At 43.9% G+C, this 27900-nt stretch overlaps 1 protein-coding gene across 1 annotated transcript; it reads right to left on the reverse strand.

The window, feature by feature from the left end:
* arhgap1 (Rho GTPase activating protein 1) lies at positions 1-27855 on the reverse strand. Its single transcript, XM_056430794.1, has 13 exons — positions 27160-27855; positions 23387-23684; positions 20163-20261; positions 19926-20013; positions 11998-12129; positions 10665-10751; positions 10260-10358; positions 10087-10194; positions 8588-8664; positions 8440-8517; positions 8223-8351; positions 2426-2529; positions 1-1901 (listed from the first exon to the last, which is right to left on the reverse strand). The coding sequence occupies exons 2-13, from the start codon at positions 23508-23510 to the stop codon at positions 1734-1736; spliced, it is 1293 nt and encodes a 430-aa protein (XP_056286769.1). The 5' UTR covers positions 23511-23684; positions 27160-27855; the 3' UTR covers positions 1-1733.
* Positions 27856-27900: the final 45 nt, after the last annotated feature.

A 27900-nucleotide genomic window follows, 5' to 3' on the forward strand; every position in this document is an offset into this window, starting at 1 on the left:
TATGTTAACACTTGTTTACCATCGTTTATTGTTTCAACAGTGATATTACAGCATATTTCCATGATAATCAGATATATACGACATCCACCATTTCTAAAGTAATGGATGAAATATCAATAAATCAGCCAAAACAACACAAAATATAGTTCACTGTCACCATGACAACAGTTAACATACACAGATCCACAGATGACCAGCAGAGATGAGGAGACGTAGGACACACACACCGTCCTGCTGATCACAGCTGATCACCTTTTAGAATTATAAATACATATTGGGTTGACATGTTAACGTTTAAAAAACTGACTTTAATCCTCATGGATATCATCTCAGAATCTAATGTGGCAACCATGGCAACTTCTTTCTAGATTTGGTATTTGTGAGGTCACACAGGAAGAGGAGGTTCTTCTGGAGAACTCTGGACCACAAGAGCACCACAAGAGAACCACCTAGTGGACGAGACCGGGACACGGCACTTTGATGGCTGGTCACATGACCACTGGAGAACAAATAAGGCACAGACACACACAGACACACACAGACTGCAGTGTCAAAGGAAATACTTGTACCACTTGTGTTGCAAATATGTTTGTATATACAACTCTATATATTCAGAAGCTGAGACACACACACACACACACACACACAAACCAAGAGCATGCCGGTTACTCGGGATGGACAGGTCAACAACAGGTCATCAGGTGAGCCTCATTCAAACTGCTTGTGGTTGTCTTCATTCTCATATGAAGTACCAACATTACAACACTATACTAATACTAGTATATTAATACTCACATGAAGTACTTTACAACACAAAGATAACTGATAACTGCAGTGTGGCCACATCAACTACAGCAAGACAAATGACCAGGGTCACAAAGGTCAAAGCTTCCTTACATCCATGCAGTCGAACCTCCAGAGGTCACTGTTTTATCTCTATAGATATCTAGAGATAGAACTTCTATCTCTATAGATATCTAGAGATAGAACTTCTATCTCTAGAATCTCTATCCCTAGAAGTTCAAGAGATAGAACTTCTATATATTGAACTTTTAGAGATAGAACTTCTATCTCTTGAAGTTCAAGAGATAGAAGTTCAATATATTGAACTTTTAGTGATAGAAGTTCTATCTCTTAAACTTCTATATATTGAACTTTTAGAGCTAGAAGTTCTATCGCGTGAACTTCTATCTCTTGAATTTCTCGAGATAGAACTTCAAGAGATAGAAGTTCTATCTCTAGAATTTCTATCGCTTGAACTTCTATCTCTTGAAGTTGTAGAGATAGAAGTTGTGGTGTCTGCAGTGAGACATTAAGTCCAACCAGCGGTTCCTCCAGAGATCTATGAACCCTGAACAGCAGCATGCGGTATGCTCCATGGTTCTGACTCGTTCTCCTGGCACATTGTCCACCTCGTTGGTACCAGGTCCAGCTGAGACCTCCATGGAGACCCACACCTCCCCCTCGCTCTGAGTTCATGGCCCTAGAGGACATGTTGGGGAACTGCATTGTTCATAATCTATAGTTCGGGTTATATGGCTGCAGCCTAACATGGACCTGCTCCACCAGAAGATAGTCCAGACCGCTTGATAAGACAATAGGACAAGAAGACAATAAGACAACGGGCCAATGGGAACGCAGAGACTCACGAGAAGCTAAATGGCATGCCATTGGTCCACAGGAGATGTTAAAGTGTAGTTTAATGAGCATGGTGTTTGAGGGTGGAGCAGCACTTAGGTAAAGACCAGATGCTGCTGGTCCAGCAGGATTCTGGTGAAGTTGTTGATTGGCCCAATGGCGCTGAGTGACATGGCGTTGTCCCGCCCCCACAGCAGGTTAGGACCAAACACCACCGCCAGGTTACTGTTGGTCATCTTATTCACTTCACTGTTGGCCGACACCTAGACACACACAGGGGCGGGGTTACGGCTGGGGACAGGAAGTGGTGAACAGGAAGTAGAGGACAGCAAGTGATGGAGAGGAAGAAGAGGAAATGATGGAGAGGAAGTGATGACGAGGAAGAAGAGGAAGTGATGGACAGGAAGTACAGGAAGTGATGGAGAGGAGGTAATGGAGAATAAGTGATGGACCGAAGTAGAGGACAGGAAGTGATGGAGAGTAAGTGATGCAGAGGAGGTGATGAACAGGAAGTGAAGGGAAGTAATAGACAAGAAGTGATGAGATGTAGAGGAAGTGATGGGCAGGAAGTGAATGACAGGAAGGGATGGCCAGGGCGTGATGGACAGGAACTGAAGGAGAAGAAGTGGAGGAGAGGAAGTGACAGACAGGAAGTGGTGGACAGGAACTGAAGGAGATGGAGTGATGGACAGGAAGTTATGGGCAGAAAATAGAGAAGAGGAAGTGATGTACAGGAAGTGAAGGAGAGGAAGTGATGTACAGGAAGTGATGAAAGTAAAGTGTGTACCTGAGCCAGGAAGGTGATGAGGTATCGGAGGGAAGTCGTGTTTTCCTCTGGCAGCGACTCCACCAGCATCTTCATGGAGGCCGCCTGGTTGTCACTGGAAACCGCTGGAACACAAACAGCTGGTTCAGTCACCTCGTCTTCATCAGGGAGGCGGCTGGCCGCATGAGGACCACAGCGTCCAGGAGCAGCGACTTCAACACCAGTGGACCGCTCAGGAGACCCCACATGTGGGTTGCATTTGAAGTCAATGGGTCAGAAGGGCGATGGAGTACCTCTAGGGGGCGCTACAGAGACCGTTCTTCCTCCCTACATGAGAGACCCAACATATCACATTTATCACAAGTCCTGATCTACATTTACACTTTGGGGAGTTTGTGGATCTGATAAGCCCCAAAACACATTTCAATAGGACCCAATAGGATAGATATAAACATGATCCAACCGGGTCCTCCTAGGTACTCCTGATCCAACAGGGTCCTCCTAAGACCTCCTGATCCAACAGGGTCCTCCTAAGACTTCCTGATCCAACAGGGTCCTCCTAAGACCTCCTGATCCAACGGGGTCCTCCTAAGACCTCCTGATCCAACAGGGTCCTCCTAAGACTTCCTGATCCAACAGGGTCCTCCTAAGACCTCCTGATCCAACAGGGTCCTCCTAAGACCTCCTGATCCAACAGGGTCCTCCTAAGACTTCCTGATCCAACAGGGTCCTCCTAAGACCTCCTGATCCAACTCTCCCTAAGACCTCCTGATCCAACAGGGTCCTCCTAAGACCTTCTGACCCAACCCTCCCTCCTAAGACCTCCTGAACCAGAGTGTTTAACACCCTTCTCTGCTCTTCCATTCGAGCAGTTACCCACTTTGACTTTAGAGTAGAGACTGTCTGTCCCGGCCACTTCAATTAAATAAATCAAAAGTAAGCAGAAGAGGAGTCGTACACAATAACCTTATACAAGTTAACACAATTATTTCAGCAGTGCAACAAAACAGATCTATTAAATGTGGTCTCCTAAATATTCGATCTCTGTCATCTAAAGCTGTGTTACTGAATGATTTAATATCAGATAATCACATTGATTTATGTTGCCTAACTGAAACCTGGCTGAGCCATGAAGAATATGTCTGCCTGAATGAATCGACTCCTCCAAGTCATATTAATACTCACATTCCTCGAGGCACCGGTCGAGGAGGTGGAGGAGCAGCCATCTTTGAATCGAGCCTATTAATTAATCCTCAACCAAAATTACACTACACCTCATTTGAAAGCCTTGTTCTTAGTCTTTCACATCCAACCTGGAAAACACTACAGCCAATTCGATTTGTGATTCTGTACAGACCACCAGGTCCATATTCAGAGTTTATATCTGAATTCTCAGAATTTATATCAAGTTTGGTTCTTAAAACCGATAAAGTTATTATTGTTGGAGATTTTAATATCCATGTGGATGTTGATAATGATTGCCTTAGTGCTGCATTCATCTCCTTGTTGGACTCGATTGGCTTCTGTCAGAGTACAGAAACCCACTCACAGCTTTGGCCACACGCTTGATCTTGTTCTTACTTATGGCGTTGACATTGAGCATTTGAACGTCTTCCACAGAATCCTCTTCTGTCAGACCACAACCTCATAACTTTTGAATTTATACTACGGAGTGTACTCCGTTAGTCAAAAGTTTCTACACTAGATGTCTAACTGATAGTGCTGTAGCTAAATTTAAAGCGATTCCTTCTGTATTTGATTCGATACCACGTCTCAATATAACAGAGGACTCCTGGTCTAACTTTAGTCCGTCCCAGATTGATCATCTTGTTGACAGTGCCATAGGCTCTCTGAGAATGACACTGGACTCGATAGCCCTCTGAAGAAGAAGACAGTGAGGAAGAGGAGGTTTGCTCCTGGTATAACCCTCAGACCCGAACTGAAGCAAGCGTCACGAAAGCTTGAACGCATATGGCTCAACTAATCTCAAGAATCCCGCTTAGTTTGGCGAGATAGTCTTAAAACATATAAGAAGGCCCTCCGTAATGCCAGAGCAGCCTATTACTCATCAATAATAGAAAAAAATAAAAACAACCCCAGGTTTCTCTTCAGCACTGTAGCCAGGCTGACAGAGTCACAGCTCTGTGGAGCCGAGCATTCCTATAAACCTTAGTGGTAATGACTTTATGAACTTCTTTAATGAAAAGATTTTAACTATTAGGGACAAGATTAATAATCTCTTGCCCATAACCAGTGCCAATCTGTCCTCAAGTGGAATGGCCTTGTAAATCGCTGTATGCCCTGGTGTATATTTGGAGGATTTTCTCCTATCAACCGTGACCAATTATTTTCAACGGTTTCTACTTGAACACGCCTACCTGTCTCTTGGACCCCATCCCGACGAGGCTGCTTAAAGACGTTTTGCCTTTAATTGGCGGCTCTCTATTAGATATTATCAATGTGTCTCTGCTAACAGGCCACATACCACACTCCTTCAAGGTGGCTGTTATTAAACCTCTCCTGAAGAAGCCCACTCTGGATCCAGAGGTATTGGCTAACTACAGACCGATCTCTAACCTCCCTTCCTCTCCAAGATCCTTGAGAAAGTGGTCGCAAATCAGTTGTGCGACTTTCTACATCATAATAGTTTATTTGAGAAATTTCAATCAGGATTTAGAAAACACCACAGCACCGAGACGGCACTGGTGAAAATTACAAATGACCTCTTAATGGCAGCAGATAAAGGACTCCTCTCTGTCCTGGTCTTGTTAGACCTTAGTGCTGCATTCGACACCATTGACCATGACATCCTGTTACAGAGACTGGAGCAGTCGATTGGCATTTCAGGCACGGCACTAATTTGGTTTAAATCCTATTTATCAGATCGATCTCAGTTTGTATTTGTAAACAATGGCCCCTCGATAACCACCAACGTTAATCACGGAGTTCCACAAGGTTCTGTGCTTGGACCAATTTTATTTACCTTATACATGCTTCCTTTGGGCAATATTATCAGGAAACACTCCATAAACTTTCATTGTTATGCAGATGACACTCAACTATATTTATCGATAAAACCAGAGGAGAGCAACCAACTCTGTAAAATTCAAGCATGTCTTAAAGACATAAAAACATGGATGACCTGCAACTTTGATGTTAAACTCAGACAAAACCAAGTAATTTTAATCGGCCCTGAGCACCTCAGAGATCAATTATCTGGTGATGTGGATTCTGTAGACGGCATTGCCCTGGCATCCAACACCACTGTAAAGAATCTTGGCGTTATCTTTGATGGGACTTGTCCTTTAACTCCCACGTAAAGCAAATCTCAAGAACTGCATTCTTTCATCTACGTAATATTTCAAAATCAGGCACATCTTGTCTCAAAAGATGCAGAAAAATTGGTTCAGCGTTCATACTTTCGAGACTGGATTACTGCAACTCCTTATTATCAGGCTGCTCTATAAGTCTCTTAAGTCAACTCCTTATTATCAGACTGCTCTAATAAATCTCTTAGGTCCCTCCAGTTGATCCAGAATGCTGCAGCTCGTGTTCTCACTAAAACTAAGGAAAGAGATCACATCACTCCTGCACTAGCTGCTCTGCACTGGCTCCCAGTAAAATCAAGAATCACTTTTAAAATTCTTCTCTTAACCTACAAAGCCTTGATTGGTGATGCTCCATCATATCTTAAGGAGCTTGTAGTACCATATTGCCCACTAGAGAGCTACGCTCACTAAATGCGGGACTACTTGTAGTTCCTAGAGTCTTAAAAAGTAGAATGGGAGCCAGAGCCTTTAGTTATCAAGCTCCTCTTTTATGGAACCAGCTTCCAATTTCAGTCCGGGAGGCAGACACAGTCACCTCGTTTAAGAGTAGACTTAAGACCTTCCTCTTTGACAGAGCTTATAGTTAGGGCTGAATCAGGTTCACCTGGTCCAGCCCCTTGATATGCTGCTATAGGCTTATAGCTGCTGGGGGACGTTTAGGATGCACTGAGTACCTATCTCCTCTTTTCTCTCCTTAAGGATGTGTTTTCATCTCTCAGTCACACGTTACTAACACTGCCTTCTCCCGGAAGTCCTTTTGACTTTCGTCTCATGGGGTCATCGGACCCTATGAGGCCATAGATCCTATCTGCCTGATGGATCGTCTGGGTCGTGGAATTCCTGCTCATGACTACGCCACTGTCCTGTTGAGACTTCCCCCACTCCTCCTCCCCACCGCCATCTGCCTGATGGATCGTGGAGGTCTCCATCGTGGAATATGCCTACTATGAACTATTCATACACTCTGTCATATTCATTGAATGTATTTTAACTCTAAATCTGTCCTTCTGTACACATTACATCTATTGCATCTGTCCATCCTAGGAGAGGGATCCTCCTCTGTTGCTCTCCTGCAGGTTTCTTCCCTTTTTTTCCCCCCTGAAGGGTTATTTGGGAGTTTTTCCTGGTCCGATGTGAGGTTTTGGGGCAGGGCTGTCTATGTGTACAGATTGTAAAGCACTCCGAGACAAATTTGTAATTTGTGAAATTGGGCTATACAAATAAACTGAATTGAATTGAATTGAATTGAATTGAACCAACAGGGTCCTCCTAAGACCTCCTGATCCAACAGGGTCCTCCTAAAACCTCCTGATCCAACGGGGTCCTCCTTAGACCTCCTGACCCAACGGGGTCTTCCTAAGACCTCCTGATCCAACAGGGTCCTCCTAAGACCTCCTGATCCAACAGGGTCCTCCTAAGACCTCCTGATCCAACAGGGTCCTCCTAAGACCTCCTGATCCAACGGGGTCCTCCTTAGACCTCCTGACCCAACGGGGTCCTCCTAAGACCTCCTGATCCAACAGGGTCCTCCTTAGACCTCCTGATCCAACAGGGTCCTCCTAAGTCCTCCTGATCCAACAGGGTCCTCCTAAGACCTCCTGATCCAACAGGGTCCTCCTAAGACCTCCTGATCCAACAGGGTCCTCCTAAGACCTCCTGATCCAACAGGGTCCTCCTAAGACCTCCTGACACAACGGGGTCCTCCTAAGACCTCCTGATCCAACAGGGTCCTCCTAAGACCTCCTGATCCAACAGGGTCCTCCTAAGACCTCCTGACCCAACGGGGTCCTCCTAAGACCTCCTGATCCAACAGGGTCCTCCTTAGACCTCCTGACCCAACGGGGTCCTCCTAAGACCTCCTGACCCAACGGGGTCCTCCTAAGACCTCCTGATCCAACAGGGTCCTCCTAAGACCTCCTGATCCAACAGGGTCCTCCTAAGACCTCCTGACCCAACGGGGTCCTCCTAAGACCTCCTGATCCAACAGGGTCCTCCTAAGACCTCCTGACCCAACGGGGTCCTCCTAAGACCTCCTGATCCAACAGGGTCCTCCTAAGACCTCCTGACCCAACGGGGTCCTCCTAAGACCTCCTGACCCAACGGGGTCCTCCTAAGACCTCCTGATCCAACAGGGTCCTCCTAAGACCTCCTGACCCAACGGGGTCCTCCTAAGACCTCCTGATCCAACAGGGTCCTCCTTAGACCTCCTGACCCAACGGGGTCCTCCTTAGACCTCCTGACCCAACGGGGTCCTCCTTAGACCTCCTGACCCAACGGGGTCCTCCTTAGACCTCCTGATCCAACAGGGTCCTCCTAAGACCTCCTGATCCAACGGGGTCCTCCTTAGACCTCCTGACCCAACGGGGTCCTCCTTAGACCTCCTGACCCAACGGGGTCCTCCTTAGACCTCCTGATCCAACAGGGTCCTCCTTAGACCTCCTGACCCAACGGGGTCCTCCTCATAACAGCAGCAGCAGTGATGGCCGTACAGCTGAAGTTGACCACGTCGTTGTAGAGCTGGAAGGTCAGCAGAGGCTCAGGTAGTTCCCTCAGGAAGGTCTTCAGGATCACAGCCGCCAGGTGGATGTCCTCCATCTCCGTGAAGTTCACGGCCTCACCTGCAACACAAGGAGAACCCACGTGGTGTCGGCGGTCCTGGGTACACCGCGGCGGGGGCGGTCCTCCGGGTGAACCTGGAGGTCTCACCTGAGTTGTATCGGAGCTGGACGTCCCTCACCAGAGTCACGTTGGCCGAGCGCCTGAAGATCCCCTCGATCTCCAGCCCTGAAGCACACACACAGTTATAGACCACGCCCACAGGCTGAGGACACGCCTCCATCTGCAGTGTGGGTACCTTGAGCTGACAGGAAGCTGATGGTGTCTCTCATCACCAGAGGGACCTGGTCCCCGTCCGGGTTCCTCTGACTCAGCCTGAGGAGCACACGGCGAGGAAGCAGGGTCACCAGAGGTCACCAGAGGTCACCGGAGGTCACACAACCTGAACCTCTCACCTCCTGACCCGCTTCAGTCTACAGAGCATGACGCTGTCTCAGTGAGGCCCACAGCTCCATGAGCGCAGAGCACCCTGTGAAGCTCTGTGAAGCCCTGTGAAGCTCTGTGAAGCTTTGTGAAGCCCTGTGAAGCTCTGTGAAGCCCTGTGAAGCCATGTGAAGCTCTGTGAAGCCATGTGAAGCTCTGTGAAGCTTTGTGAAGCCCTGTGAAGCTCTGTGAAGCTTTGTGAAGCCCTGTGAAGCTCTGTGAAGCCCTGTGAAGCTCTGTGAAGCCATGTGAAGCTCTGTGAAGCTCTGTGAAGCCATGTGAAGCTCTGTGAAGCCATGTGAAGCTCTGTGAAGCTCTGTGAAGCTCTGTGAAGCCCTGTGAAGCTCTGTGAAGCCCTGTGAAGCCATGTGAAGCTCTGTGAAGCTCTGTGAAGCTCTGTGAAGCTCTGTGAAGCTCTGTGAAGCCCTGTGAAGCTCTGTGAAGCCCTGTGAAGCCATGTGAAGCTCTGTGAAGCTCTGTGAAGCCCTGTGAAGCCATGTGAAGCTCTGTGAAGCCCTGTGAAGCTCTGTGAAGCTTTGTGAAGCTCTGTGAAGCCCTGTGAAGCTCTGTGAAGCCATGTGAAGCTCTGTGAAGCTCTGTGAAGCTCTGTGAAGCCCTGTGAAGCTCTGTGAAGCCCTGTGAAGCCATGTGAAGCTCTGTGAAGCTCTGTGAAGCTTTGTGAAGCTCTGTGAAGCCCTGTGAAGTCCTGTGAAGCCATGTGAAGCTCTGTGAAGCTCTGTGAAGCCCTGTGAAGCTTTGTAAAGCCCTGTGAAGCTCTGTGAAGCTTTGTAAACCTCTGTGAAGCTCTGTGAAGCCCTGTGAAGCTCTGTGAAGCCTTGTGAAGCTCTGTGAAGCCATGTGAAGCTCTGTAAACCTCTGTGAAGCCCTGTGAAGCTCTGTGAAGCCCTGTGAAGCTCTGTGAAGCTCTGTGAAGCCCTGTGAAGCCCTGTGAAGCTCTGTGAAGCTCTGTGAAGCCCTGTGAAGCTCTGTGAAGCCCTGTGAAGCTCTGTAAACCTATGTGAAGCCCTGTGAAGCTCTGTGAAGCCATGTGAAGCTCTGTGAAGCCCTGTGAAGCTCTGTGAAGCCTTGTGAAGCTCTGTGAAGCCATGTGAAGCTCTGTAAACCTATGTGAAGCCCTGTGAAGCTCTGTGAAGCCCTGTGAAGCTCTGTGAAGCTCTGTGAAGCCCTGTGAAGCTCTGTGAAGCTCTGTGAAGCCCTGTGAAGCTTTCTACACCACAAACTCAATGTATATAATGATTAACATACATGAATGTGTCCTTCAGTGCGTGAGTGAATAAAGGTATAAGTACTTACAAAGCGAGCGGCACCCCGAACACCTGGTTGGGGAGGGGGGGGCTGTGCAGAGGGGAGGGGGGGGGCTGGGCGCTGGGCTTCAGAGACGCCCTCAGCTTGTTGTCGTACCTGAGACATCAGACATGAGGGACGTCCTACACAGAGAGGCCATGTGGGAGTGATGCTGCTCTTACTCTCTGACGCGGGCAGGAGTGATGAGCTGCTCGCTCTTCACCACGGCCTCCAGCTCACTCAGGTAGCTCACGTAGTTGATCTTCCTGCCGAACTTAAAGCTACACACAGAGAGGACATCAGTGCTGCATGCTGGGAGCTGTAGTTCTACGGTTAGTTCACAGGGATGACGACAAAAACACAAGAAGCTGAGTGATAACGATGAGTCATGATGTACACCCTGTGTACCTCACATTCAGAGGCTCCACCCACAAACAACCTAGAGACCCTCAACACACAGACCACCTCATCAGGAGTCAGCTCACACTGGACTATGTGAAAATTAAGATGAATAAAGATAAATAAAGATGAATAAAGATAAATAAAGATGAATAAAGATAAATTAAGGAAGAAACATGAAGTATTACCTGATGATTGGCTTGAAGAGGATCAGCAGCGTCTTGATGAACATGGTGGGATGGACGATGTACAGAGCCTTGATGTTCTTCTTGTACCTGGAAAGACACACAGACATGAAGAGGTCACTGTGAAGCTTCATAGAGGTCACCGTGAAGCGTCATAACGAGGTCACCATGAAGCTTTATAAAGAGGTCACAGTGAAGCTTCATAGAGAGGTCACCGTGAAGCGTCATAACGAGGTCACAGTGAAGCTTCATAAAGAGGTCACAGTGGAGTTCATAAAGAGGTCACCGTGAAGCTTCACAAAGAAGTCACTGTGAAGCTTCACAGAGGTCACAGTGAAACTTCATAGAGGTCACAGTGAAGCTTCATAGAGAGGTCACAGTGAAGCTTCATAGAGACATCACTGTGAAGCTTCATATAGAGGTCACAGTGAAGCTTCAGAGACATCACGGTGAAGCTTCATAGAGAGGTCACAGTGAAGCGTCACAGAGACATCACTGTGAAGCTTCATAGAGAGGTCACAGTGAAGCTTCATAGAGACATCACGGTGAAGCTTCATAGAGACATCACTGTGAAGCTTCATATAGAGGTCACAGTGAAGCTTCATAGAGAGGTCACAGTGAAGCTTCATAGAGACATCACTGTGAAGCTTCATATAGAGGTCACAGTGAAGCTTCATAGAGGTCACAGTGAAGCTTCATAGAGGCATCACTGTGAAGCTTCATATAGAGGTCACAGTGAAGCTTCATATAGAGGTCACAGTGACACTTCATATAGAGGTCACAGTGAAGCTTCATAGAGACATCACTGTGAAGCTTCATATAGAGGTCACAGTGAAGCTTCATATAGAGGTCACAGTGACACTTCATATAGAGGTCACAGTGAAGCTTCATAGAGACATCACTGTGAAGCTTCATATAGAGGTCACAGTGAAGCTTCACAGAGAGGTCACCGTGAAGCGTCATAACGAGGTCACAGTGAAGCTTCATAGAGGTCACTGTGAAGCTTCATAAAGAGGTCACAGTGAAGCTTCATAACGAGTTCACAGTGAAGCTTCATAAAGAGGTCACAGTGAAGTTCATAAAGAGGTCACCGTGAAGCTTCACAAAGAAGTCACTGTGAAGCTTCATAGAGAAGTCACAGTGAAACTTCATAGAGTTCACAGTGAAGCTTCATAGCGAGGTCACAGTGAAGCTTCATATAGAGGTCACAGTGTAGCTTCATAGAGAGGTCACAGTGAAGCTTCATAAAGAGGTCACAGTAATGCTTCATAAAACGTTCACAGTGAAGCTTCATAAAGAGGTCACAGAGGTCATGTGACGATGTTCTTGAACTCACTTCCTGTCAAACTCTCGGTACGCGTCCCTCAGCCAGCTGAGAGAGGGTTTGTTCTCACTGGTCAGCCCGTGGTGGAAGTAGATCAGCGTGTAGTCACTCTCCACGTACTGGTCCAGAGTTCCTTTGAGATACCTGAAACACGACACGTTCATATCACCAAGGACCCACACATGGCGGAACACCTGAAGCGACCTGCAGGGACTCCTTGAGGTCCAGGAGAACATCTCTCTGCCTTAGCCCAAAAGAGATAAGGTTAGTCCATAAGAGATAGGGTTAGTCCATTAGAGATAAGGTTAGTCCATAATAGATAAGGTTAGTCCATAAGAGAAAAGGTTAGTCCATTAGAGATAAGGTTAGTCCATAAGAGATAAGGTTAGTCCATTAGAGATAAGGTTAGTCCATAATAGATAGGGTTAGTCCATTAGAGATAAGGTTAGTCCATAATAGATAAGGTTAGTCCATAAGAGAAAAGGTTAGTCCATTAGAGATAAGGTTAGTCCATAAGAGATAAGGTTAGCCCATTAGAGATAAGGTTAGCCCATAAGAGATAAGGTTAGTCCATAAGAGATAGGGTTAGTCCATTAGAGATAAGGTTAGTCCATAATAGATAAGGTTAGTCCATAAGAGAAAAGGTTAGTCCATTAGAGATAAGGTTAGTCCATAAGAGATAAGGTTAGTCCATTAGAGATAAGGTTAGTCCATTAGAGATAAGGTTAGTCCATAAGAGATAAGGTTAGTCCATTAGAGATAAGGTTAGTCCATAATAGATAAGGTTAGTCCATAAGAGATAAGGTTAGTCCATAAGAGAAAAGGTTAGTCCATTAGAGATAAGGTTAGTCCATAAGAGAAAAGGTTAGTCCATTAGAGATAAGGTTAGTCCATAAGAGAAAAGGTTAGTCCATTAGAGATAAGGTTAGTCCATAAGAGATAAGGTTAGTCCATAAGAGATAAGGTTAGTCCATTAGAGTTAAGGTTAGCCCATAAGAGATAAGGTTAGCCCATAAGAGAAAAGGTTAGTCCATAAGAGATAAGGTTAGTCCATTAGAGATAAGGTTAGTCCATAAGAGATAAGGTTAGTCCATTAGAGATAAGGTTAGTCCATAAGAGAAAAGGTTAGTCCATTAGAGATAAGGTTAGCCCATTAGAGATAAGGTTAGTCCATAAGAGATAAGGTTAGCCCATTAGAGATAAGGTTAGCCCATAAGAGATAAGGTTAGTCCATTAGAGATAAGGTTAGTCCATAAGAGATAAGGTTAGTCCATAAGAGATAAGGTTAGTCCATTAGAGATAAGGTTAGTCCATAAGAGATAAGGTTAGTCCATTAGAGATAAGGTTAGCCCATGAGAGATAAGGTTAGTCCATAAGAGATAAGGTTAGTCCATAAGAGAAAAGGTTAGCCCATTAGAGATAAGGTTAGTCCATAAGAGATAAGGTTAGTCCATAAGAGATAAGGTTAGTCCATTAGAGATAAGGTTAGTCCATAAGAGATAAGGTTAGTCCATAAGAGATAAGGTTAGTCCATTAGAGATAAGGTTAGTCCATAAGAGATAAGGTTAGTCCATAAGAGATAAGGTTAGCCCATTAGAGATAAGGTTAGTCCATAAGAGAAAAGGTTAGCCCATAAGAGATAAGGTTAGTCCATTAGAGATAAGGTTAGTCCATAAGAGATAAGGTTAGTCCATTAGAGATAAGGTTAGTCCATAAGAGATAAGGTTAGTCCATTAGAGATAAGGTTAGTCCATAATAGATAAGGTTAGTCCATAAGAGAAAAGGTTAGTCCATTAGAGATAAGGTTAGTCCATAAGAGATAAGGTTAGTCCATAAGAGAAAAGGTTAGTCCATAAGAGATAAGGTTAGCCCATAAGAGATACGGTTAGCCCATAAGAGAAAAGGTTAGCCCATTAGAGATAAGGTTAGTCCATAAGAGATAAGGTTAGTCCATAAGAGAAAAGGTTAGCCCATTAGAGATAAGGTTAGTCCATTAGAGATAAGGTTAGTCCATTAGAGATAAGGTTAGTCCATAAGAGATAAGGTTAGCCCATAAGAGATAAGGTTAGTCCATAAGAGATAAGGTTAGTCCATTAGAGATAAGGTTAGTCCATAAGAGATAAGGTTAGTCCATAAGAGATAAGGTTAGTCCATAAGAGAAAATGTTAGCCCATTAGAGATAAGGTTAGTCCATTAGAGATAAGGTTAGTCCATAAGAGATAAGGTTAGTCCATAAGAGAAAAGGTTAGTCCATAAGAGATAAGGTTAGCCCATAAGAGATAAGGTTAGTCCATAAGAGATAAGGTTAGCCCATAAGAGATAAGGTTAGTTCATTAGAGATAAGGTTAGTCCATTAGAGATAAGGTTAGTCCATTAGAGATAAGGTTAGTCCATAAGAGATAAGGTTAGCCCATAAGAGATAAGGTTAGTCCATTAGAGATAAGGTTAGTCCATTAGAGATAAGGTTAGTCCATAAGAGATAAGGTTAGTCCATAAGAGAAAAGGTTAGTCCATAAGAGATACGGTTAGCCCATAAGAGATAAGGTTAGCCCATAAGAGATAAGGTTAGTCCATTAGAGATAAGGTTAGTCCATAAGAGATAAGGTTAGTCCATTAGAGATAAGGTTAGCCCATGAGAGATAAGGTTAGCCCATGAGAGATAAGGTTAGTCCATAAGAGATAAGGTTAGCCCATAAGAGATAAGGTTAGTCCATAAGAGATAAGGTTAGTCCATAAGAGATAAGGTTAGCCCACAAGAGATAAGGTTAGTCCACAAGAGAAAAGGTTAGCCCATTAGAGATAAGGTTAGCCCATAACAGATAAGGTTAGTCCATAAGAGATAAGGTTAGTCCATAAGAGATAAGGTTAGTCCATTAGAGATAAGGTTAGTCCATAAGAGATAAGGTTAGCCCATAAGAGATAAGGTTAGTCCATTAGAGATAAGGTTAGCCCATAAGAGATAAGGTTAGCCCATAAGAGATAAGGTTAGTCCATTAGAGATAAGGTTAGTCCATAAGAGAAAAGGTTAGTCCATAAGAGATAAGGTTAGCCCATTAGAGATAAGGTTAGCCCATAAGAGATAAGGTTAGTCCATAAGAGATAAGGTTAGTCCATTAGAGATAAGGTTAGTCCATAAGAGATAAGGTTAGTCCATAACAGATAAGGTTAGTCCATAAGAGATAAGGTTAGTCCATAAGAGATAAGGTTAGCCCATTAGAGATAAGGTTAGTCCATAAGAGATAAGGTTAGCCCATTAGAGATAAGGTTAGTCCATAAGAGATAAGGTTGCCCATTAGAGATAAGGTTAGCCCATAAGAGATAAGGTTAGTCCATTAGAGATAAGGTTAGTCCATAAGAGATAAGGTTAGTCCATAAGAGATAAGGTTAGTCCATTAGAGATAAGGTTAGTCCATAAGAGATAAGGTTAGTCCATTAGAGATAAGGTTAGCCCATGAGAGATAAGGTTAGTCCATAAGAGATAAGGTTAGCCCATAAGAGATAAGGTTAGTCCATAAGAGATAAGGTTAGTCCATAAGAGATAAGGTTAGTCCATAAGAGAAAAGGTTAGCCCATTAGAGATAAGGTTAGCCCATAAGAGATAAGGTTAGTCCATAAGAGATAAGGTTAGTCCATAAGAGATAAGGTTAGTCCATAAGAGATAAGGTTAGTCCATTAGAGATAAGGTTAGTCCATAAGAGATAAGGTTAGTCCATAAGAGAAAAGGTTAGTCCATAAGAGATACGGTTAGCCCATAAGAGATAAGGTTAGCCCATAAGAGATAAGGTTAGTCCATTAGAGATAAGGTTAGTCCATAAGAGATAAGGTTAGTCCATTAGAGATAAGGTTAGCCCATGAGAGATAAGGTTAGCCCATGAGAGATAAGGTTAGTCCATAAGAGATAAGGTTAGCCCATAAGAGATAAGGTTAGTCCATAAGAGATAAGGTTAGTCCATAAGAGATAAGGTTAGCCCACAAGAGATAAGGTTAGTCCACAAGAGAAAAGGTTAGCCCATTAGAGATAAGGTTAGCCCATAACAGATAAGGTTAGTCCATAAGAGATAAGGTTAGTCCATAAGAGATAAGGTTAGTCCATTAGAGATAAGGTTAGTCCATAAGAGATAAGGTTAGCCCATAAGAGATAAGGTTAGTCCATTAGAGATAAGGTTAGCCCATAAGAGATAAGGTTAGCCCATAAGAGATAAGGTTAGTCCATTAGAGATAAGGTTAGTCCATAAGAGAAAAGGTTAGTCCATAAGAGATAAGGTTAGCCCATTAGAGATAAGGTTAGCCCATAAGAGATAAGGTTAGTCCATAAGAGATAAGGTTAGTCCATTAGAGATAAGGTTAGTCCATAAGAGATAAGGTTAGTCCATAACAGATAAGGTTAGTCCATAAGAGATAAGGTTAGTCCATAAGAGATAAGGTTAGCCCATTAGAGATAAGGTTAGTCCATAAGAGATAAGGTTAGCCCATTAGAGATAAGGTTAGTCCATAAGAGATAAGGTTAGCCCATTAGAGATAAGGTTAGCCCATAAGAGATAAGGTTAGTCCATTAGAGATAAGGTTAGTCCATAAGAGATAAGGTTAGTCCATAAGAGATAAGGTTAGTCCATTAGAGATAAGGTTAGTCCATAAGAGATAAGGTTAGTCCATTAGAGATAAGGTTAGCCCATGAGAGATAAGGTTAGTCCATAAGAGATAAGGTTAGCCCATAAGAGATAAGGTTAGTCCATAAGAGATAAGGTTAGTCCATAAGAGATAAGGTTAGTCCATAAGAGAAAAGGTTAGCCCATTAGAGATAAGGTTAGCCCATAAGAGATAAGGTTAGTCCATAAGAGATAAGGTTAGTCCATAAGAGATAAGGTTAGTCCATAAGAGATAAGGTTAGTCCATAAGAGATAAGGTTAGCCCATAAGAGATAAGGTTAGTCCATAAGAGATAAGGTTAGTCCATAAGAGATAAGGTTAGCCCATAAGAGATAAGGTTAGTCCATTAGAGATAAGGTTAGCCCATGAGAGATAAGGTTAGCCCATTAGAGATAACGGTAGTCCATAAGAGATAACGTTAGTCCATTAGAGATAAGGTTAGTCCATTAGAGATAAGGTTAGCCCATTAGAGATAAGGTTAGCCCATTAGAGATAAGGTTAGTCCATTAGAGATAAGGTTAGCCCATAAGAGATAAGGTTAGTCCATTAGAGATAAGGTTAGTCTATTAGAGATAAGGTTAGTCCATAAGAGATAAGGTTAGTCCATGAGAGATAAGGTTAGCCCATTAGAGATAAGGTTAGTCCATTAGAGATAAGGTTAGCCCATTAGAGATAAGGTTAGTCCATTCGAGATAAGGTTAGCCCATTAGAGATAAGGTTAGTCCATTAGAGATAAGGTTAGTCCATTAGAGATAAGGTTAGTCCATTAGAGATAAGGTTAGCCCATTAGAGATAAGGTTAGTCCATAAGAGATAAGGTTAGTCCATTAGAGATAAGGTTAGTCCATAAGAGATAAGGTTAGTCCATAAGAGAAAATGTTAGCCCATTAGAGATAAGGTTAGTCCATTAGAGATAAGGTTAGTCCATAAGAGATAAGGTTAGTCCATAAGAGAAAAGGTTAGTCCATAAGAGATAAGATTAGCCCATAAGAGATAAGGTTAGTCCATAAGAGATAAGGTTAGCCCATAAGAGATAAGGTTAGTCCATAAGAGATAAGGTTAGTTCATTAGAGATAAGGTTAGTCCATTAGAGATAAGGTTAGTCCATTAGAGATAAGGTTAGCCCATAAGAGATAAGGTTAGTCCATTAGAGATAAGGTTAGTCCATTAGAGATAAGGTTAGTCCATAAGAGATAAGGTTAGTCCATAAGAGAAAAGGTTAGTCCATAAGAGATACGGTTAGCCCATAAGAGATAAGGTTAGCCCATAAGAGATAAGGTTAGTCCATTAGAGATAAGGTTAGTCCATAAGAGATAAGGTTAGTCCATTAGAGATAAGGTTAGCCCATGAGAGATAAGGTTAGCCCATGAGAGATAAGGTTAGTCCATAAGAGATAAGGTTAGCCCATAAGAGATAAGGTTAGTCCATAAGAGATAAGGTTAGTCCATAAGAGATAAGGTTAGCCCACAAGAGATAAGGTTAGTCCACAAGAGAAAAGGTTAGCCCATTAGAGATAAGGTTAGCCCATAACAGATAAGGTTAGTCCATAAGAGATAAGGTTAGTCCATAAGAGATAAGGTTAGTCCATTAGAGATAAGGTTAGTCCATAAGAGATAAGGTTAGCCCATAAGAGATAAGGTTAGCCCATAAGAGATAAGGTTAGCCCATAAGAGATAAGGTTAGTCCATTAGAGATAAGGTTAGTCCATAAGAGAAAAGGTTAGTCCATAAGAGATAAGGTTAGCCCATTAGAGATAAGGTTAGCCCATAAGAGATAAGGTTAGTCCATAAGAGATAAGGTTAGTCCATTAGAGATAAGGTTAGTCCATAAGAGATAAGGTTAGTCCATAACAGATAAGGTTAGTCCATAAGAGATAAGGTTAGTCCATAAGAGATAAGGTTAGCCCATTAGAGATAAGGTTAGTCCATAAGAGATAAGGTTAGCCCATTAGAGATAAGGTTAGTCCATAAGAGATAAGGTTGGCCCATTAGAGATAAGGTTGGCCCATAAGAGATAAGGTTAGTCCATTAGAGATAAGGTTAGTCCATAAGAGATAAGGTTAGTCCATAAGAGATAAGGTTAGTCCATAAGAGATAAGGTTAGTCCATTAGAGATAAGGTTAGTCCATAAGAGATAAGGTTAGTCCATTAGAGATAAGGTTAGCCCATGAGAGATAAGGTTAGTCCATAAGAGATAAGGTTAGCCCATAAGAGATAAGGTTAGTCCATAAGAGATAAGGTTAGTCCATAAGAGATAAGGTTAGTCCATAAGAGAAAAGGTTAGCCCATTAGAGATAAGGTTAGCCCATAAGAGATAAGGTTAGTCCATAAGAGATAAGGTTAGTCCATTAGAGATAAGGTTAGTCCATAAGAGATAAGGTTAGTCCATAAGAGATAAGGTTAGCCCATAAGAGATAAGGTTAGCCCATAAGAGAAAAGGTTAGTCCATAAGAGATAAGGTTAGTCCATAAGAGATAAGGTTAGCCCATAAGAGATAAGGTTAGTCCATTAGAGATAAGGTTAGCCCATAAGAGATAAGGTTAGCCCATTAGAGATAACGGTAGTCCATAAGAGATAACGTTAGTCCATTAGAGATAAGGTTAGTCCATTAGAGATAAGGTTAGCCCATAAGAGATAAGGTTAGTCCATTAGAGATAAGGTTAGTCCATTAGAGATAAGGTTAGCCCATAAGAGATAAGGTTAGTCCATTAGAGATAAGGTTAGTCTATTAGAGATAAGGTTAGTCCATAAGAGATAAGGTTAGTCCATGAGAGATAAGGTTAGCCCATTAGAGATAAGGTTAGTCCATTAGAGATAAGGTTAGCCCATTAGAGATAAGGTTAGTCCATTCGAGATAAGGTTAGCCCATTAGAGATAAGGTTAGTCCATTAGAGATAAGGTTAGTCCATTAGAGATAAGGTTAGTCCATTAGAGATAAGGTTAGTCCATTAGAGATAAGGTTAGCCCATTAGAGATAAGGTTAGTCCATTCGAGATAAGGTTAGCCCATTAGAGATAAGGTTAGTCCATTAGAGATAAGGTTAGTCTATTAGAGATAAGGTTAGTCCATTAGAGATAAGGTTAGTCCATTAGAGATAAGGTTAGCCCATTAGAGATAAGGTTAGTCCATTAGAGATAAGGTTAGTCCATTAGAGATAAGGTTAGTCCATTAGAGATAAGGTTAGCCCATTAGAGATAAGGTTAGTCCATTCGAGATAAGGTTAGCCCATTAGAGATAAGGTTAGTCTATTAGAGATAAGGTTAGCCCATGAGTTAGATGCAGAGCATTAGTCTTACATCAGCAGCTTGTGGTGGTCCAGCTGGTGCTGAGGAGGCATCCTGCAGGCGTTAAACACGATCACCTTCCTGCCAAAGTTATCATCCCCTGGGAGGGAGGGAGGGAGGAGAGAGAGAGAGAGAGAGGACCTGTTACTGGATTACATAGTTACAGAAACATAAAGTCCAATTAATGCAAATTAGCATGCACATGTTAATCTTTGAAGTAAAACTCCTAATGTCTGTGAGGAGGCCGACCTGCTACTTCAATGATCTGGTGCCGGGCGATGTCGTAAAAGGGGTGGTCCCACGGCAGGTGAGGGGAGTCGGCATCAAAACGCTGAGACACGTCTGTCTCTGGGGAGAATAAACACATCAAAGTCCTGAGCTTCGAGGGTTAAGCACTGCTTCAGGTTAGCCCAGATAAGGCTGGCCCATTAGAGATAAGTATAGCCCATTGGAGATAAGTATAGCCCATTGGAGATAGGGTTAGCCCATTGGAGATAGGGTTAGCCCATTGGAGATAAGGTTAGCCCATTAGAGATAAGATTAGCCCATTGGAGATCGGGTTAGCCCATTAGAGATAAGATTAGCCCATTGGAGATCGGGTTAGCCCATTAGAGATAAGATTAGCCCATTAGAGATAAGATTAGCCCATTAGAGATAAGATTAGCCCATTGGAGATCGGGTTAGCCCATTAGAGATAAGGTTAGCCCATTGGAGATCGGGTTAGCCCATTAGAGATAAGATTAGCCCATTGGAGATAGGGTTAGCCCATTAGAGATAAGGTTAGCCCATTAGAGATAGGATTAGCCCATTGGAGATAAGATTAGCCCATTGGAGATAAGATTAGCCCATTGGAGATAGGGTTAGCCCATTGGAGATAAGGTTAGCCCATTGGAGATAAGATTAGCCCATTGGAGATAAAGTTAGCCCATTGGAGATAAGGTTAGCCCATTGGAGATAGGGTTAGCCCATTGGAGATAAAGTTAGCCCATTGGAGATAAGGTTAGCCCATTGGAGATAGGGTTAGCCCATTGGAGATAGGGTTAGCCCATTGGAGATAAGGTTAGCCCATTGGAGATAAGGTTAGCCCATTGGAGATAAGATTAGCCCATTGGAGATAAGGTTAGCCCATTGGAGATAGGGTTAGCCCATTGGAGATAAGGTTAACCCATTGGAGATACGATTAGCCCATTAGAGATAAGATTAACCCATTGGAGATAAGATTAGCCCATTAGAGATAAGATTAACCCATTGGAGATAAGATTAACCCATTGGAGATAAGATTAGCCCATTAGAGATAGGATTAGCCCATTGGAGATAAGATTAACTCATTGGAGATAAGATTAGCCCATTGGAGATAAGATTAGCCCATTGGAGATAAGATTAGCCCATTGGCGATAGGGTTAGCCCATTGGAGATAAGATTAGCCCATTGGAGATAAGATTAGCCCATTAGAGATAAGATTAACCCATTGGAGATAAGATTAACCCATTGGAGATAAGATTAGCCCATTAGAGATAGGATTAGCCCATTGGAGATAAGATTAACTCATTGGAGATAAGATTAGCCCATTGGAGATAAGATTAGCCCATTGGAGATAAGATTAACCCATTGGAGATAAGATTAGCCCATTAGAGATAGGATTAGCCCATTGGAGATAAGATTAACTCATTGGAGATAAGATTAACCCATTGGAGATAAGATTAACCCATTGGAGATAAGATTAGCCCATTAGAATAGAATAACCCTAACCCTAACCCTAACCCTAACCCTTAGAGATAGGATTAGCCCATTGAGATTCAAGATTCAAGATTCAAGATGTTTTATTTGTCACATACACACACAGGGTGTGCAGTGAAATGAAAGTGGCAATGCTCAGCAGGAATGTGCAAGGGCAACAAGTACACACTATTTACAAATAAAAAACAACACAATATTTACAGTAAGTGTGTGTGTGTGTGTGTGTGTGTGTGTGCCTAAGAGGGGCAGTTGTGTGGGTCTATGTGGGGGTCCTGGTGAGGTCGGAGTTCACAATCCTGATGGCCTGAGGAAAGAAACTCCGTCTCAGTCTCTCTGTTCTTGCAGCGTGACTACGGAGGCGCCTGCCTGACCGCAGCAGCTGAAACAGTCTGTTGTTGGGGTGGTGAGGATCCTTCATGATCCTGCGGCTCTGGTTCTGCACCTCCTGGTGTACAAGTCCTGCAGGGTGGGAGTGTGGTTCCAATAGTGCGCTCAGCCGAACACTACTCTCTGCAGAGCCTTCCTGTCCTGAGCGGAGCAGTTGCCAAACCAGGCTGTGATGCTTCCTGTCAGGACGCTCTCTACAGCTCCAGAGTAGAAGGACTGAAGGATCCTCTGGGAAACTTTAAATTTCCTCAGCTGCCTGATGTGGTAGAGGCGCTGCCTTGCCTTTCTCACCAGAGTGTCTGTGTTTGTTGACCATGTCAGATCCTCGGTGATGTGGACTCCCAGGTATTTATACCGCTCACCCTCTCCACAGTAGTCCCGTTAATCCCCAGTGGTGAGTCGTCCTCTGTTGTTGTACCTTCCTAAAGTCCACAATCAGCTCCTTAGTTTTGGTGACATTCATGATGAGGCTGTTGTCCTGGCACCAGAGTGACAGATCAGCAACTTCCTCCAGGTAGGCCTTCTCGCCGTTGTCGGAGATCAGGCCCACCACCACTGTGTCATCCGCAAACTTGATGATGGTGTTGAGCTGAACCTGGCCACACAGTCATGTGTGTACAGGAGTACAGTAGGGGCTGAGGACGCAACCCTGGGGGATCCTGTGTTCAGGGTGAGGGATTTGGAGGTGTCTGCCCACCCTGACCACCTGTGGCCTGGCGGTCAGGAAGGCCAGGATCCAAGCACACAGGGGTGTGCTCAGTCCCAGCTCAAGCACCTTGCCGGCCAGTCTGGAGGGACTATGGTGTTGAAAGCTGAACTATAATCAATGAACAGCAGTCTCATAGCCCCCTCTGGCTGTCCAGATGAGAGAGTGTGGTGTGCAGTACCTGGGAGACAGCATCATCCGTGGATCTGTTTGGGCGATAAGCAAACTGCAGCGGGTCCATGGAGGAAGGGAGGAAGGCGCAGATGTAGTCCTTTATCAGCCTCTCAAAGCATTTCATGACCACCGAGGTGAGGGCCACCGGTCGGTAGTCATTCATACATGCTGGAGAAGCATTCTTGGGTACAGGGACAATAGTGGATCTCTTGAAGCAGGCGGGGACCACGGACTCAGCCAGGGAGAGGTTGAATATTGGAGATAAGATTAACTCATTGGAGATAAGATTAGCCCATTGGAGATAAGATTAGCCCATTGGAGATAAGATTAGCCCATTGGCGATAGGGTTAGCCCATTGGAGATAAGATTAGCCCATTGGAGATAAGATTAGCCCATTGGAGATCGGGTTAGCCCATGAGAGACAGAGTTAGCCCTATGGAACGTCTCATGGCCAGAAGGTGTGTCTCACCTGACTTGCTGAGCGTGGACTCGTCGTTGGGCCACTGCTGGTCCTCGATGGTGGCCAGCTTCAGCTGCCCCAGCTGGGCAGTGGGAGGGTCTTCACCCAATTCTACCAGCAGCTCTGCAGACATCTCACAAACACACACTACACACACACTATAGGGTGATGTCTCTCTCTCTCTCTCACACACACACACCCACTATAGGGTGATGTCTCTCTCTCTCTCACTCTCACACACACACACACACACACACACACTGTAGAGTGATGTCTCACACACACACACGGAGTAGCAGCCAGAATCCTGCAAGACAGAGACAGCTTGGGTCAGTACTTAGTCATATAACTGTTATCTAGATGCCCAGGTGGAGTGAAGTCACTACATATACACTAAGACTTACTGTCTATGAAGTGACTATGTACATAGACACGAAGAAGTCACTAAATAGACACTATGAAGTCACTACATACTCACTAAGAAGTCACTACATAGAGACTAAGAAGTCACTAAATAGACACTTTGAAGTCACTACATAGAGACTAATGGTGTGTTCACACCGGACGCGTCAAAATTTCGCCACGCATCGAGATTACATGCAAAGTCAATGCACAGCTGCGTAGCTGCGTATTTCCCAGCGAGCGCGTCAGACGCGTTTGAAGCAGCAGAACAGAGGGTTTGTCGCGGGGCGAACAGAGCGAGCAGACGCAGCTCGTTGACGCGCGAGTTCAAATTTCCCAACTCCGGCAGCAAAGACGCGTGAGTCATAGTTGCGTCAGCCAATCAGCGTTGAGCAGCTCCGCTCGTCATCGTCCTGCCGGTTTAGAAAATGGAGGAAAAGATTATTGTCGCTGTCTGTGGGCACCCCGAACTTTACGATACAACTCTTTATGCTTACCGAAACCGGAGCTATAAAGATAAAGCGTGGAACAAGGTCGGAGAAGCCGTGGGACTACCTGGTACGTTTTGAATGTATGTATTTGCTTTTATTCTCGCTATTTGTTGTACTTTACTATCAACCAACCGCCGGCATATGTGTTTCATGGCAGGAGATCTGCCGCCGGAGGTGGAAAAGTCTCAGAGACACGTATCAGAGAGAGAAGAGAGAGAGAGCAGCGAGAAGCGCAGTGGGAGAGCAGCTCGGTCCACTAAAGTGGAAGTACTCTGCGGTCCTGTGGTTCCTCGACTCATTTATTACTCCGCCCCCGACGCGTCTGGTGTGAACACACTTTTTTCGACGTGCGTCGAGACTGCTGCGTCCGGTGTGAACGCACCATAAGAAGTCACTACATAGACACTATGAAGTCACTTAATAGACACTACATAGATACTACAAAGTCACTATGAAGTCACTACATAGACACTATGAAGTAACTTAATAGACACTATGAAGTCACTAGATAGACACTATGAAGTCACTTAATAGACACTACATAGTCACTATGAAGTCACTACATAGACACTATAGTCACTATGAAGTCACTACATAGACACTATGAAGTCACTACATAGACGCTATGAAGTCACGACATACACTATGAAGTCACTACATAGTCACGATGAAGTCACTACATAGTCACGATGAAGTCACTTAATAGACACTACATAGTCACTACATAGACACTATGAAGTCACTACATAGACACTATGAAGTCACTACATAGCCACAACATAGACACTATGAAGTCACTACATAGTAACGATGAAGTCACTACATAGTCACGATGAAGTCACTTAATAGACACTACATAGATACTACATAGTCACTATGAAGTCACTACATACACTCTGAAGTCACTTAATAGACACTATGAAGTCACTACATAGACACTCTGAAGTCACTTAATAGACACTATGAAGTCACTACATAGTCACGATGAAGTCACTACATACACTATGAAGTCACTACATAGTCACTAAGAAGTCACTACATAGTCACGTTGAAGTCACTTAATAGACACTACATAGTCACTATGAAGTCACTACATTGACACTATGAAGTCACTTAATAGACACTATGAAGTCACTACATAGTCACGATGAAGTCACTACATACACTATGAAGTCACTACATAGTCACTAAGAAGTCACTACATAGACACTATGAAGTCACTACATAGACACTATGAAGTCACTACATAGTCACGATGAAGTCACTTAATAGACACTACATAGTCACTATGAAGTCACTACATTGACACTATGAAGTCACTACATAGACACTATGAAGTCACTAAATAGACACTATGAAGTCACTTAATAGACACTACATAGATACTACAGTCACTATGAAGTCACTACATAGTCAGGATGAAGTCACTACATAGTCACGATGAAGTCACTTAATAGACACTGCATAGATACTACATAGTCACTATGAAGTCACTACATACACTCTGAAGTCACTACATAGACACTATGAAGTCACTTAATAGACACTATGAAGTCACTACATAGTCACGATGAAGTCACTACATAGTCACGATGAAGTCACTACATAGTCACAATGAAGTCACTTAATAGACACTACATAGTCACTATGAAGTCACTACATTGACACTATGAAGTCACTACATAGACACTATGAAGTCACTAAATAGACACTATGAAGTCACTTAATAGACACTACATAGATACTACAGTCACTATGAAGTCACTACATAGTCAGGATGAAGTCACTACATAGTCACGATGAAGTCACTTAATAGACACTGCATAGATACTACATAGTCACTATGAAGTCACTACATACACTCTGAAGTCACTTAATAGACACTATGAAGTCACTACATAGACACTATGAAGTCACTACATAGTCACGATGAAGTCACTACATAGACACTATGAAGTCACTACATTGACACTATGAAGTCACTACATAGACACTATGAAGTCACTTAATAGACACTACATAGATACTACAGTCACTATGAAGTCACTACATAGTCAGGATGAAGTCACTTAATAGACACTATGAAGTCACTACATAGTCAGGATGAAGTCACTACATAGACACTATGAAGTCACTACATAGACACTGAAGTCACTACATAGTCACGATGAAGTCACTACATAGTCACGATGAAGTCACTTAATAGACACTATGAAGTCACTACATAGTCAGGATGAAGTCACTACATAGACACTATGAAGTCACTACATAGTCACTATTTAGTCACTACATAGACACTATGAAGTCACTACATAGTCACTATGAAGTCACTACAGTCACGATGAAGTCACTTAATAGACAATATGAAGTCACTACATAGTCACTATGAAGTCACTACATAGACACTATGAAGGCACTACATAGTCACTACATAGTCACGATGAAGTCACTACATAGACACTATGAAGTGACTACATAGACACTATGAAGTCACTACATAGACACTATGAAGTCACTACATAGACACTATGAAGTCACTACATAGTCACGATGAAGTCACTACATAGATACTAATGAGTCTCGGTGCTGATGTAGACAACAGGTGAGCGTGACGTCACGGGTCCTCCTCCCGTCCCCTCAGGTGAGGTCAAGAGGAAGTATGACCCTCTAGCAGAGCGTCCCGGTTCACACGTTACCGGGATACCACACATGCGCACTGGGTCCCGGTCGTCTGATGACATGAAGCACCAGAACTGGTGTCCGGACCAGAACACGTTAGCACGGCGCGAGCCCCGCGGATGCCGCACGCGACCACCGTGTGCGCGCGCCGCGGGGCTCTGACCGTTCGACAGAAGCGCGTGCACGGCGGAGTGTTTTCTTCTACGTTACCGTGACGGGGAGGCGGCGGGTTCCTCCGGTGGCTCCTCCGGTGAGCTATGTGGCGTCTCAGGGAACCGTAGTACCGGACACTTGGTCAACAAGCTGCGTCGACACCTTCCGGTTTGTTATTTTCAAAATAAAGCCCCCCTTCCGGTGTGCTCTAGGTTCGCTCTTAACAACACGGCCTCTTGTTGTTGGTGCTGTTCCGAACACAATCACACTGGGCATGCGCGCGCATCCAAAACGGAAGCCACCGGCTCTGGTGGAGGTGACGTCACCTTTCCCCTTTTCTTCTTCTGCAGATCACCTACAGTATTTCTGCATTAGTTAATGTTTAAAGTCGTGTTATTTGATAAAGATACACTAATGTCCTCCACGGAGGAGGGAACACATTCACACTGGACACATTCATTATCTACATTCATTATGAATACCAGTATTATATTATTCACATGATATGAATGTTTCATTGTATTACTCTGTACATTACTAATAATAATTACACTCTCCAGCCTGACAACCAGACTGGAGCTAGAGACGTTACCATGGTTACATAATCACACTCACATCCTAAAGGTGAAGCGCTCTGGGACAGAGGATCTAGCTGAGGTTTCACTGACCCCTCAGGGACTCACGGACCCCTCAGGGCCTCACTGACCCCTCAGGGACTCACGGACCCCTCAGGGCCTCACTGACCCCTCAGGGACTCACTGACCCCTCATGGACTCACTGACCCCTCAGGGACTCACT

This window comes from Pseudoliparis swirei, chromosome 14, assembly GCF_029220125.1.
Source record: "Pseudoliparis swirei isolate HS2019 ecotype Mariana Trench chromosome 14, NWPU_hadal_v1, whole genome shotgun sequence".
Taxonomy (NCBI): Eukaryota; Metazoa; Chordata; class Actinopteri; order Perciformes; family Liparidae; genus Pseudoliparis; species Pseudoliparis swirei.